The sequence below is a fragment of the Leptodactylus fuscus genome, chromosome 2 (assembly GCF_031893055.1).
Source record: "Leptodactylus fuscus isolate aLepFus1 chromosome 2, aLepFus1.hap2, whole genome shotgun sequence".
NCBI lineage: Eukaryota > Metazoa > Chordata > Amphibia > Anura > Leptodactylidae > Leptodactylus > Leptodactylus fuscus.
Window position 1 is genome coordinate 121,748,669 of NC_134266.1, and position 13,247 is coordinate 121,761,915.

General features: G+C 38.3%; 1 protein-coding gene across 2 annotated transcripts in view; it reads left to right on the top strand.

Annotated features, from left to right (window-relative positions):
- SH3D21 (SH3 domain containing 21) overlaps positions 1-13,247 on the top strand; it is an 85,459-nt gene that overhangs the window by 55,259 nt on the left and 16,953 nt on the right. The window contains exons 8-13 of one of the 2 annotated variants that reach the window (XM_075264540.1): positions 2,264-2,382; positions 5,586-5,684; positions 7,061-7,106; positions 7,212-7,304; positions 8,659-8,757; positions 11,287-11,373. In XM_075264540.1, coding sequence (XP_075120641.1) covers positions 2,264-2,382; positions 5,586-5,684; positions 7,061-7,106; positions 7,212-7,304; positions 8,659-8,757; positions 11,287-11,373 — 543 coding nt within the window. The remainder of the gene's footprint in view (positions 1-2,263; positions 2,383-5,585; positions 5,685-7,060; positions 7,107-7,211; positions 7,305-8,658; positions 8,758-11,286; positions 11,374-13,247) is intronic. The other variant, XM_075264541.1, reaches the window with a different exon arrangement.

Consider the following 13,247-nt stretch of genomic DNA (forward strand, 5'->3'; position numbering starts at 1 on the left):
ACCTTTTTAAAGCTGAGCCCTCATGTTGCAGAAACACAGCTTTTTTTTGTTGCAGATTTTGCTACAAGTAAATGTATAGGAAGTTCTTATATACTTCTACCTTCAACTCAATCCACTCCTGCCTTTGGCTCCAAAAAAAAGCTGCAGGTCATTGAAACCAATAGGGAAAAAAGCAGCCCATTCATTTCAATGGGGAGCACTCGTATGCCGGCTCCCATTGAAATGAATGGGATCTGCTTTGTACGTGCTGATTCTGAATGCGTTTTAACGTTCAGAATCAGTCAGCGTATACTCAGTGTGAATGCAACCTTAGGGTTAGATAGAAACATTACATGATTATCTCAGAAAACTGTGTACTGTAAAAACTGTTCCACTGCACAATGTTTTTGTGGTTTGCTTAACATTAAAAAGGATCTTAAGACATTGCAAACTGTGTTTGCTCAATTTAAAGTCATAAACAGTAAGGCTAAGAAGGTGAACATTTATGTTGCATTTATCACTAAACATACAACATGTGCCCTATATCAGACATACACATGTTTTAACCATAGGGCAAAAGGTGCACTGGGTCCTATGGTTGCAAGGGCCCCAGATCAGGGCACCAGACTTTCTGCCCAGGACATCTCCACACACAACTGTATCGGACCCCCAAATGGAAACTCAAACGCAGATGTGAACCTAGCGTCAGCCACATTTAATGATAATTTATTATTTATGGAACCAGCTGGGGCTGCAAATTCAGCAACATATAAGTGTGCAGGATATACAAGCCTAGCTGCAAATCGTGGGCAAATGTGCCACAGGATCCCCTAGTGAACCTGTATGCCTCCATGGCCAACTGTATCTCCTCTTGTATCCAGGCTACAGGGAGCCTAACAGGGTACTAGGGCATACTGTCAATTGTACAGTTTCCCTAGTAAACATATCCTTTTCCTCTAATATTGCAGTTAACTATGGTACATATACAGTATATAGTTCAGCATTACATTCATATATATAAAGTTTAATTTGATTCCAACAACTGGTGCTTTATTTTTATTGTATTTTGCTTTGATTTAAATTAATAACATAAGCACACATTATCCCTTTCATGACATCAGACTAAGTAATAAGTAAATGGGTGCGGTAGATAACATCAACATATTTTTAATGTTTTTGCCTAAAAAGGTGCAGTAAAGGGCAGCTGCACCCATGGGGAAATTTCACAATAAAGTGTACACATAACCTCTACATCTCTTACATACTTATATACACTTTATTGAAAAAAGTTTAGTTCAGGACAATTCACCTTGACATAAAGTTCTATTATATTTAGTTATTAGTGTGATGCAAAGCTTGAAAGCAGTGGCAAACCTTTGGCGATTCCTGTTGGTGTGCCACTGCAAAATACACACAATTGTGGGTGACACTTTCAGTGGTAGTTTGGAGGAAAACGCACTATTCAACAGTATCTCCACTGTATGTGACTCCAGCCTTATACATGTAGTTCGGCAAAAGAACAAGTTCAGCTCTGCTTTCATTGAAGTTAGTAAAAGTAAATGTGGTTTCATTGCTACTTACAAGTTTTCACAACACAATGACCACAAAGAATATTAACTTAATGGACTTATTGCAATTGCCCTGTTGCTGGAACTTGAAAGTCACAAAACAAAACCACATTCACTTTCATTACCTGCATTGAAAGCATCACTAAAGTGCAATTTTAGGCTGTGGAACACGTCCAGGCCAAAGTTGCCCTAGCCTTAATGACAGGACTGGCAAACTGCTGGTAACATGGATAAGGCAAGATCGGAACATTATACAATATATACATAGACAAGGCTTGTATATCCCATGTCATGCCCAGTACTCTGGGTCAGAGGGTTATACTTCACACATTCTGTGCCAGGGCCACTTCTAAGGTCAATTGAACTCCATTCACGGCAACAGTTGTAAAGAACACATGATCTCCTGTACTGTCTATGTAAAAGAGTGTATATATCTAATATAAGAGAATATAGGAGAAGTGTACATATCTAATATGAGGGGACATAGGAGGAGTGCATATATCTAATGGGAATGTAGGAGGAGAGTATATGTTTAAAATATCACTAGGGGAAGTTATAATAAAGAAGTTATAATAAGAAGTTATAATAAAACATTATTTAGGTTTTGGATTCTTCTGTTTGATAAATGAAACTACAGTATAAATAGATACATGAACCATTCCCTTCCATATGCAAGATGATAAGTTTATAATTGTTAAATGTTCTCTCCTTAACAGATTCATCCTCTGGGCCATTTCCTACCAGTGAGTTTGCTAGGGTCATGTTTGACTACATTCCCGCTCTGCCTGATGAGCTAGCCCTGAAGACGGGGGATCTGGTTGCAGTCATCAGTAAGGTATTGTTTTGTAATTTTAATTCTTAAAGGGGTCATCCATCCTGTTAAGATTGATGATCTATCCTTATAATAGGCCATCGATACTAAACTGATGTGGGCCTTTCTCTCAAATGTTTGAAAGGGCTGTAGCACATGGGGGAGCACGACACACTACAGCCTTTTTAGTGTTTATCTGTATGGGACACCATTTATATCACCATATAAAGTACATCCAGTAGTGGCTATTCTGGGTGTTGCGGCTTTGTCTCATTCAGTTGAATTGAAAAATAATCAGGCTCTTTTGTATACATTTTGCATAACCACTTTAGCTGATGTGACATATAACCTCTCTGAAATCTTTTTTTTTTCTTCCCCTCTGACATGGTTCCTCTAATACAGTCTCACGTGTTACGTAAATGTAGCTATACACCCTACATTTCCCCATAAGTCACTCTGGCTTTTCAGAAACAGCAAAGGTGGTGTTGTAACGGGCTGATAATGTGCTGTTTAGACTTTTGCAGTGCAACTCAAATATCTCTCCTTCCCCTGTTATGTATGTTCATCTGTACACAGCATGTATTTACAGAGATCTTCCTTCCTGGACAGATTTATGGTGGGCTGCAAAGCCTGTTGGGACAGAGGGCAGCTTCTTTAAATTTTTCAAACAATACTTGCTGCGGTCAGGCCACAACCGCGGTACACACAGTACCCAAATCCTATTTATAATTGGTCGAGTCAGATTTAAGCAGGAGAGGCACTGTAGCAGGGCAAGTAAAAGATATACTGTGTGGAGACTCTGCTTCTCAAGTCAAGTCGTTTGGCTAACGCAGGTGCAATGTTCCTTCTCTTCGGATCTAACCCAACCAAACCACCACACCCGCTGACTCCCGGGGCTGGCCACCCAACCTGCTCCCAGATTCCCAGTTCCTTATTCCTGACTGGATGTAATGATTTAACTCACTTGAAGTGACTGTAGATCGGGAATAGTCTACTTTTGAGGTTCTAGTAAACGTCAACCTCCTGTCTGGCTTGGCGCATTCTCTTTGTTTTTCTCTGCAGGCTGTCAGTGCGTATTATTTCTTGAGCTGGAGCAGGTGCAGAGAAGGGCAACCAAATTATTTAAGGGAATGGGTGAATTGAAGTACAAAGGCAGGTTATCAAACTTCGAGTTGTCCAGTTTGGAAAAAAGATGGTTTGTGCCACCTAATTAAAATGTACAAATATATGAATGGACACTGCAGAGATCTTTCCAATGATCTCTTTACACCTAGACCTGTAATTATGACAAAAGGGCATCTTCTACATCTAGAGGAAAATAAAGGTTTTCACTGCCATAAGATTTTGTGATGGCTCATAACTTGCGCATGTTGAAGAGGTAGCACAAGGAGCTCAATGAACCCCAACAACTATAACACCAGATGTCAGCTTTTTTTTTTTTCTTTTTTTCTCTATGTAAATTGTGAGCCCCAATGTACATTTAGTGCTCACAATTTATTTATTTTTTTGGCCTATCAGTATGTCTTTATAGTGTGGGAGAAAATCCATGCAAACGCAGGGAGAACATACAAACTCCTTGCAGATGTTGTTCCTGGCAGGATTCGAACCCAGGACTCCAATGCTGCAAGGCAGCAGTGCTAAACACTGAGCCACAGTGTTGTCGCCAGATGTCAGCTTTTTATTCCCAATACAAACTCTAGTGCAGATGTGAATGTAGCCTTCAAAAACGTATTCCACATGTATAAACCACTTGTGAATTTTAATGCCATGGTTTTCCCCTTTTAAGTTAATAAGGAAACGAAGCTACAAATTCACAACACAAAAACTGAATGAACAATAAGTGCATCTGTACCCCAGTGTAGTCACAGCAATACTTTTGTTTAGCAGTGTGGTGTTAGCAATGGGAGTAGTAGTAGTAGGCCCAAGGTGGCGACTGGACTTCTGTCATGGCGTCTGCATTTATTTCCAGCTAAAACCTCACACAGGCTCTAGGGTGGCATAGTGGTGAGGGGGATACATTGGTGTGGAAGTTGGTGATAGCACTTCCCTGGGCTACCCACTGGTCATGGTCTCATGGCTGTGGAAGTTGGGGTGCCCTTGATGTTAGGTGCAACATTGAGGCTGGAGACCTGTGGCAGTTTAAGGGCAAGTTCACATGGCAGTATAACAAGTTGAGGAAATGCCACTATCATTTTACAGATGACATAAGAGCATAAAATAACATTTTCCTGTTCTAAATGTACAGTATTAAGTGCCAGCAAAGTGACAAACAATGGAAAATGCTATTGTATATTACAAAGTCATGATATAAATATATATCACATATATAACAAATATTTTCTTGAGAGTATTATTTGTGTAGGACACAACAAGGTCTTAACCACTTCCCTCAGTGGTCACTAAAGTGATAGATGATAACCATTAGCCTTGTTTCTTAAATGGGTTATCCATGTTGGCCAATTCCATTTTGTCAGAAGGATTCCACAGTTTTAACTAAATGACAGAGTGTCCCATTGCCAGCACCCAAAGCAATCTGTCATCTGCAAGGTAACTCTGCAGATGTCAATGGTGCAAAACCATCTTTGTAGTAGTTTTTCTCCACATTGACTACTAGATGAGGATTCTCTATTACTCAGAATTTAAAGGGAATCTATCATCTGTGCCAAACATATTGAACTGTCATCACTGTGTAACAGAGCAAACTTCTGTGATGAACATGTCTTTGTTATATTTGTCACTTTTGTGGATTTGGAGAAAAACAAGTTTAAAGTCTTGAGGCTGATGGTGCACTGGAGAGGGGACCTGGAACACTGTAGGATGGGTGATGTCATAGCAGTGGGTAGATGAACTGGCTCAGGAAGGAGATGGTAGAGGTTTGAGCTCCTTGGCCTGCAGCTCAGAGGAGGTGTAGGCCCACCCACAGTGCACAAACTGTCTCATTTGCATAAGACTTCAAAGTTGTTTTTCCTCAAATCCACAGAAATGACGTACATACAAGAGACATGTTGTTTATCATTCTAATGCTCTGTACTGCAGTGGTGATGGTTACACATGCTTGGAAGAGATGGTAGACTCCCTTAACCCTTAAGTACTATCATGATGTCTATCATTCACCACTATCATGCACATATCATTATGATCAACATCATGATAGTACTTAAGGGTTAAAGAATGTGTTATACCAAACGTAAAGTAAGTTTTCTAATATGATTTGCACCTTTACACAGGAGACAGAAGATGAAGGCTGGTGGCGAGGGGAGCTAAATGGAAAAGCCGGTCTGTTTCCAGATAACTTTGTGATATTAATACCGCCAAACTCACAAACTGTAAGCATGAGCAATTCTGTTGGTTGTTACAGATGCAACACTTATGCACTTTACAAGATTTTGGCCCAAAATAACCAGTATAAATAGTCTAGTGTACATTAATTTTCTTCATTACGTAAGTCAATTTTCTAAAATGCTAAAGAAACTTGTGATTATAGATGCTTCCATTGACAGATGTTTTGCTCACCATATATGTGGTTAGATATCTCGCCATCTATGACTAACAAACTGCGTTTCAGTAATTTAGTGATCTATGTATGGACAAAATGTTCAAACATCAGACGTTTTTGGAAATGAGAATAAGTGACCAAATACTAGAACATTATCTATTCACATAGATTAATAACTGCAATTGACATTAGTCAAACACATTTGCCATAGCATAAGAGGGACAACTAAGCAGTATACATCTTATACATCCTATAACTGAACACCGTAATGCGTAACTACACTGTGCAAACCACTTCCTGTTATATCACACAGTGTGACAACAATCCATTGCACCACAAATACATAATTCAGCGGTTTACAGTGATACTATTGTGTGTATTTCCTTACCTAGCACAGTATGAGTATTTTTATTAGCACCTTCATAATAACCAGTATTCTGTCTACAAATTCCAGGGCTCACACAGGCTGACAGTGTTTAAGGTGGTGCATTGTTCAACTATTATACAAAATGAAGCAAAACCAAATCTTTACATGATTTATCTGCAATATGGAGTTCTAGCTGGGATCTAGCTGGTAGATAGAATTGCTAAGACAATGCATCCTGGGATATGCCATATATTGGTGTTTTCAGGGTGTTCCATGTGCTTGTGTGCGCTGTTTTTCAGTGCTTTTGGAATAAAGTTGTATTTATAGAATCTGTATGTCTCTCTGACCTCATCTGAGCCTTACTTGCGTGCTGGAATTTGTCATTCAGCAGGGTGACCTAGTTTTGCATTTACTTAATATATACAAAAAAAACATGTGTGTGTGTATATAGTTTCAATATACTGACCGTCTCCATTCAGAAAAATATGGCACAAAAAATTATCAAAGCATGGCACGCTATAATAAAAAAAATTGTAGACCTACTAAACCGTCTACTAAAGCTATGCACGTGTTTACCAAGTGTAAGTGAATGTCATTTCTAACGATAATTCAAGGAAACATGTACATGCCCTAAACACAGAGGTGTAGCTAGTCTAGTGGTGGACTTTTTGGCCCAATATACAAAAATTATGTCAAAGTATGTGCCCATAGTAGTATTCTGAAACTTTTATGGGCTAGTCCAACCATGTTGCCAACTATGCTTAATAGGGCCTTGGTGCTAAAGTGGGAAAACAGCAGCATTATTTATTTAGGCCATTTTGTATTGTTAACATTTGCAGAAAACCAGCAAGCCCCCTACTCGAGCTGCCACAATAAAAGGACCTGGTGAGTTACTTTAAAAAACAATCTCAGTTTATCAGTACTTAAGTTATAACAGGTATTCCTATCTCAGACATCTATGGTTTTAAATTTTTCTGATCAATATTTTAGCAGTCAATAAAGACACAAACACCGTGGATCAAAAGTCTCCTGTAAACAGATCACAGTCACCAAGTGCCAATTCCAGTTCCACAGGGCAGAAAGGTAATGTAGACGATAATATCTGAAAAACAATATTGTTAAATCTCTTGGAGTTTTTTTTGTAAGTGTAAGATTGGCCTAATTTATGACGAGGCAGAGGTGTCACTAGTAAACACTGGGCCCCATAGCAAACTTTTGAATTCCCCCCCCCCCACACACACACACACAGCATGCTGCCTCCTTTCTTGGCTTCCACACAGCTATAATTTCCCATAGCAGCCCCTGCACAAAGTATAATGTCATGTAGTGGACCCTGCACACAGTATTATGTCCCATAGTGGGCCAAATGGTGTTTGCTTCAAATATTGCTAAAATTTGGGGTTCAGCGCAGAACCTGATATATTTGGGGTACAACCACCCCAAAACTTTTCAGACCCCAGAGTATAAAGATTGGAGGCCCAGGAGAGGTAACAAACATAACATATGGAAAGAGATAAAAAAAACATTAGGTATTCCTGTGTCCGAGAACGCCCAGTCTACAAACCTATAAAAATATTTTTTCACAGTGAACCACCGTTTTTCACCGTTTTGCCTCTGCTAAAAATTTTTATAAAAAAAATGATCAAAGCAAAAGACATTTTCCAAAATGGTATAACTAAAAATACTCCTATGCATCCCTGTACACAGAAATATAAAAAAGTTAAGGGTGTCAGAATATGGTGACTTTAAGAAATGTTTTTGCCACAGTTTTGAATTTTTGTTAAGCGGTTAGAATGTAAATAAAACTATACAAATTTAGTATACCCAGAGTTGGACCAAAACATAGAATACAGGTGAGATGTCAGTTTGGCTGCAGAGTGGAAGCTATAAAAACGAAAGAAAGTTAAATAAGTGCACTTTTTCTCCAATTCCACCCAATTCAGAATTCTTTTCCAGATTCCCAGTACATTGTACAGAATAAGAAATGAAGAGCAATTTGTCCCGCAAACATGCCCTAATATGGCTCTGTGAAAGGAAAAATGAAAAAAGTTATGGGGTTTGGAAGAGGAGCAGTCAAAAATAAAAATTGAAAAATGTCACTGGCGGGAAGGGGTTAATAACTTGTATTGCTATCATTATTAGGCTATAATTATATCCAACTAAACACCTCCTCTAAAATAAGCATGCCTTACTGTACAAATTCATCTTCCCACACGTCCAAACACGAAGCTGAAGTCTGCCAGAATGTTTGATGGCATCATGGAATAATATTTCTAATTTTTAATTATATTAATTATATTGTTCACAATCCAATTCAGTAAGCAAACTCAAGTATGCACCACACCTTTAGATAGAGATTATGCTGTTCATTTTTCGGAGGCATTACATATATCGGCAAATATGTATACCTTTTGATTTTGTTTACTCTCCACTTTAGTAACAAAAATGGACAGTACTGTCAAAGACCTCAAGTCTCCTATGAACAGTTCAAAGTCACCCAGTACCAATTCCAGTGCCAGTTCCACAGGACAAAAAGGTATATAATGTCTTGAACAGCAATTTTTCTTTTGGCTGTTTTTACTATTCTTGTCTCTTTTACATATGTTTTGGTATATACATGTTTATTTACTTTGTGTGTATTGAAACAACACAAAAAAAGAGTAAAAAAAAAAAGGTAAATTGGACATAATATCTAGAGATGAGCGAACACTGTTCGGATCAGCCGATCAGAACAGCACGCACCCAATGAATGGAAGCACCTGTGATGCTGACTTTGCTGGCGGCTGGCCGGCGTCACAGGTGCTTCCATTCATTTCTATGGGAGCGTGCTGTTCAGATCGGCTGATCCGAACAGTGTTCGCTCATCTCTAATAATATCACATAATGGCTCGGACAAAATTGATGGCACCTTTTCAAAATTGTGGGTAAAAAACTTCATGCATGTGATGCTTGTTAAACTCACCTGTGGCAAGTAAAAGGTGTGGGCAATATCACACCTGAAACCACATAAATAGGAGAGAAATTGTAGTCTGTGTTTGCCACACTAAGCATGGAGAACAGAAAGAGGAGAAGAGAACTGTCTGAGGACTTGAGAACCAAAATTGTGAAAAAATGTCAACAATATCAAGGTTACAAGTCCATCTCCACAGATCTTAATGTTCCATTGTCCACGGTGTGCCACATAATCAAGACGTATATAACCCATGGTGCTGTAGCTAATCTCCCTGAACACTAACAGAAGAGAAAAATAAAAGTTTGCAACGTGGCATAGTCCGGATGGTGGATAAGCAACACCAATCAAGTTCCAAAGAAACTCAAGCTGTCCTGCAGGCTCAGGATGCATCAGTGTCAGCATCAACTATCAATCAAGATTTGAATGAAGTTAAAAGCTATGGCAGGAGACCCAGGAGGATCCCACTGCTGACACAGAGACATCAAGAAGACTGTAGTTTGCCAAAATGTATGTGAGTAATCAACATAGAACTTTTTGGTAAAGCACATCATTCTACTGATTGCAGAAAACAGAATGAGGCCTACAAAGAAATGAACATAGTACCAAAAACCAAATATGATGGAGGTTCAAAGACGTTTTCAGGTGGTTACATTGCTTCTGGCACTGGGTGCCTTGACTGTGTGTAAGGCATGATGAACTCTGAAGATTACAAAGACTTTGAGTCACAATGTAGGACTCAGTGTCAGAAAGTTGGGTTTGCATCCTACGTGTCTAATAGCAGAACAAAGACCCCAAACAAAAGCATCCAGACATGGATGGGGAAAAAAAGCACTGGAGAGTTCTGAAGTGGCCAGTAATGAGTCTGGATCTAAATCCCATTAAACACCTGTGGAGAGATCCTAAAATTTGCTGTTGCAAGAAGGCAGCCTTCAAATTTGAGACCTGGAGCAGTTTACAAAAGAAGAGGGGTCCAAAATTCCAGTTGAGTAATTGCAATAATTTTCTGGGAATAATACTCCATTTCCTGGGAAAATTTGAGGGCTGCCAACACCTACAGCCATGACTGTATGTCAGCAATTACAAAATCTACTTGGAGTTTGTTTATTCACCCTCCAACATATCAAAAATATACTTATAGGTACATTGGCTTCCTATAAAACAGCTTACCGTTGTGGGTGTTGGGGATGAGTGCCTGTGTGGCAGCCACTGACTCCCCACCTTCACAATATCCCCTGTGCTTTGAGTCCCAGTGTGAGAAAAGTGAATTACAATTATGTCATTTGTGCCTTAATTTTCAATAAGTTTTGATCCAAAGATCCTGATTGGTATTTGGTACGGTTCTAGCAGTTTGACCCCACAGAATTGGCATTTATCACCTATCTAGTGGATAGGTGACCTACTGTATACTTTAGGCTGGAATAAGTCTTTAAACACTTCCTTTTATTTGTAGGATCTCCTCAAACTTAATTTAGAAAATCGCAATTGAATAATGCAACATTATGGACATAAATGGTGACTGTAGGCTTCTGATTATGGATCCATTATGGAACCATGTACAATTTCCAAATAGTTCACTGTCCTCGATTGTGACTAATATATTCTGTAAACTCTTTCTTATCAAATACATTAGAAAAGATTTTCAATATTTTCGAGAAAATTTTCCGTAAATTACCAAGTTTTACTAACTGTAATTGGAAACTATGCTTTAACACTATACTGATACATATTCTCTTTGTTTTGAGTAAAATGTAATATGGGAAAAATGAGTTCTAAGTCACTAAAGTTATTCCATGAGTAAACCTTGTGTAGAACAATACATGGTCTTGCGGTAATCTTCATCATAGACATACCTCTTATCTCAGCAGTAGCAGCTTTCAGCCCACACAGGAAAAGACCTACTAGTTTATACTGCAGGTTGAAACTCGCTCAGGTACCTATAAGAAGCAGAGCCGTCTTCATCAACATTTCTATGTTTAGTGCCGTCAGGTATTCAGAATGACTTAAGTCCCATAGTCATTCTAAAAAGCCTATAATGCAGCTGTCCTAAATCAATGAGGTTTCTATGTGCAGTCTTCCCTTCAATATATATTCGTTTTCTGATCTTAATTTTAGTAGCCAAAATGGACGCACTTCCCATGGAGCTACGATCGTCTGCGAACAGGCCTCAGTCACCTGGTTCCAATTCTACGGGTCCAAAAGGTAGGAGAAAGTCTGTTTTTGTAATGACCATTCTTTTTTTTTTTTTTATTAATGATACCGCTGAGACAGCATTTGTTCAGTTGCCTGACCAGAATTGATGGAAACAAGATTGAATATAATTATTTTAGTTCAGCTAACTTAGTGACTTGTGGCCCATATTAGGATTCATATTAAAAATATTCGGAATCCTTAAACTCCATGTGTAGCTGTACGTATAAAAGTAGTAAAATAAAGGCATATGTAAGGCGTCTGCCTTGTAGGCACCATTTAATGGCTCCTTATTTGTATTACAGTGCCTTCATAAAATTCCGAAAATCTGTCCCTCCAGAATGATGCTATGTGTATCTGTGTGGCTAAACACTCAGGCTTAATATAAAGTGTCATAGTGCTAATAATAATGTTGAGATCAGAGCTCTGTGGGGGCCATGTCGTCATTTCCAGGACTCCACCTTTCTTTAGTTCATTAACCATATTGTTAACACAAATAGACTATTAACACTTCTAGTTTTTTATGCATTCTTACTTTGCAGCATTTTTTTCCACACCTGCCAAAAGCTTTTGCATAGTATTGTATGTGTGTATGTTTTATACACGCATGTGAAAAAACTCATAGATTAACATTAATTCTGTATTATGGATTTAGAAAATGTATCTAATATTAATTGAAATATGCTTAATATGTGTGTATTTTGTGGTGGATCTACCATCACATTAGGCGTAATCAATACGACTATGTACATTAACATGCTCATGATTTTCAACCAAAGTTATCTGATGACTCAAAGAGAGTTTTCCACGTGAAATACATAGACTTGCTCCAATGGTCTACTCTCAAATGTCTTGCTGAAAGTAATATTGGTGGCAAATACATGAATTAATACAATAATGATATAAAAGAAATTGTTAAAAATGTTTAAAGATATACATGAATTAATACAATAATGATATAAAAGAAATTGTTAAAAATGTTTAAAGATAAAAAAAAAAAGTGACATCACTACTCTAGCCCATGAGTCTAATATCACAGTTCATCATCTGAATAAGGGTGCATTCACATGGAGGAAAATGGCGCTGAAAAAAATGAACCCATTGAAGTCAATGGGAGGCTTTTTTTCAGTGGCGAATCTGATGCGGATTCCACGCCAAATTCAGTGCCATTTTCCTCTGTGTGAATGCACTCTAAGGACCCGTGCACACGGAGTTAATGCGCGCGCATTTTAGCATAATACACGTGTATAGAATACACGTGTAAAAATAACACTCCCATTGACTTCAATAAAATTTTTTACATGTGTAAAAAACATGTCAAAAAAACGCATCAAAAAACACATTGTAAAAATTTCATTGAAGTCAATGGGAGTGTTATTTTTACACGTGTATTCTATACACATGTATCGTGCTAAAATGTGCGTGTTAACTCCGTGTGCACAGGCCCTAAGGCTTCAGTGCCATGGGCAAAAGTGGAGTTGTTTCTAGAAAAGAAGTAGAAGACACTGTACAATCTTCTACAACTCCTTTAAAGGTTTAAGCCTTGTTCACACAGTGTGCTGGCCGGCCACCTTTTGAACAGTCGTCACATGACCATTTTAAAAACAATGAGAGTGAATCAGTCTATCCACATGTGTGTTTTTTGAACAGACAGATAAAACCCTATTCTGTACTTGTCTGTTTTGATAGCCACATGTGCTTAGAATAAAGTTTTTTTTTATTTGCAGTGCCAGCTGCTAAAATCGGATCAGTGGGATGGGAAAGAAAAAGACCAATGAAATCATTCAATTCCTTTTTCATGGTCCCCAATGAAATGATTCAATGTATTTAATGGCCCATCAAAAAACAGATGCAAAATGGTTGATACTCAGCCAACAAAAATGGAG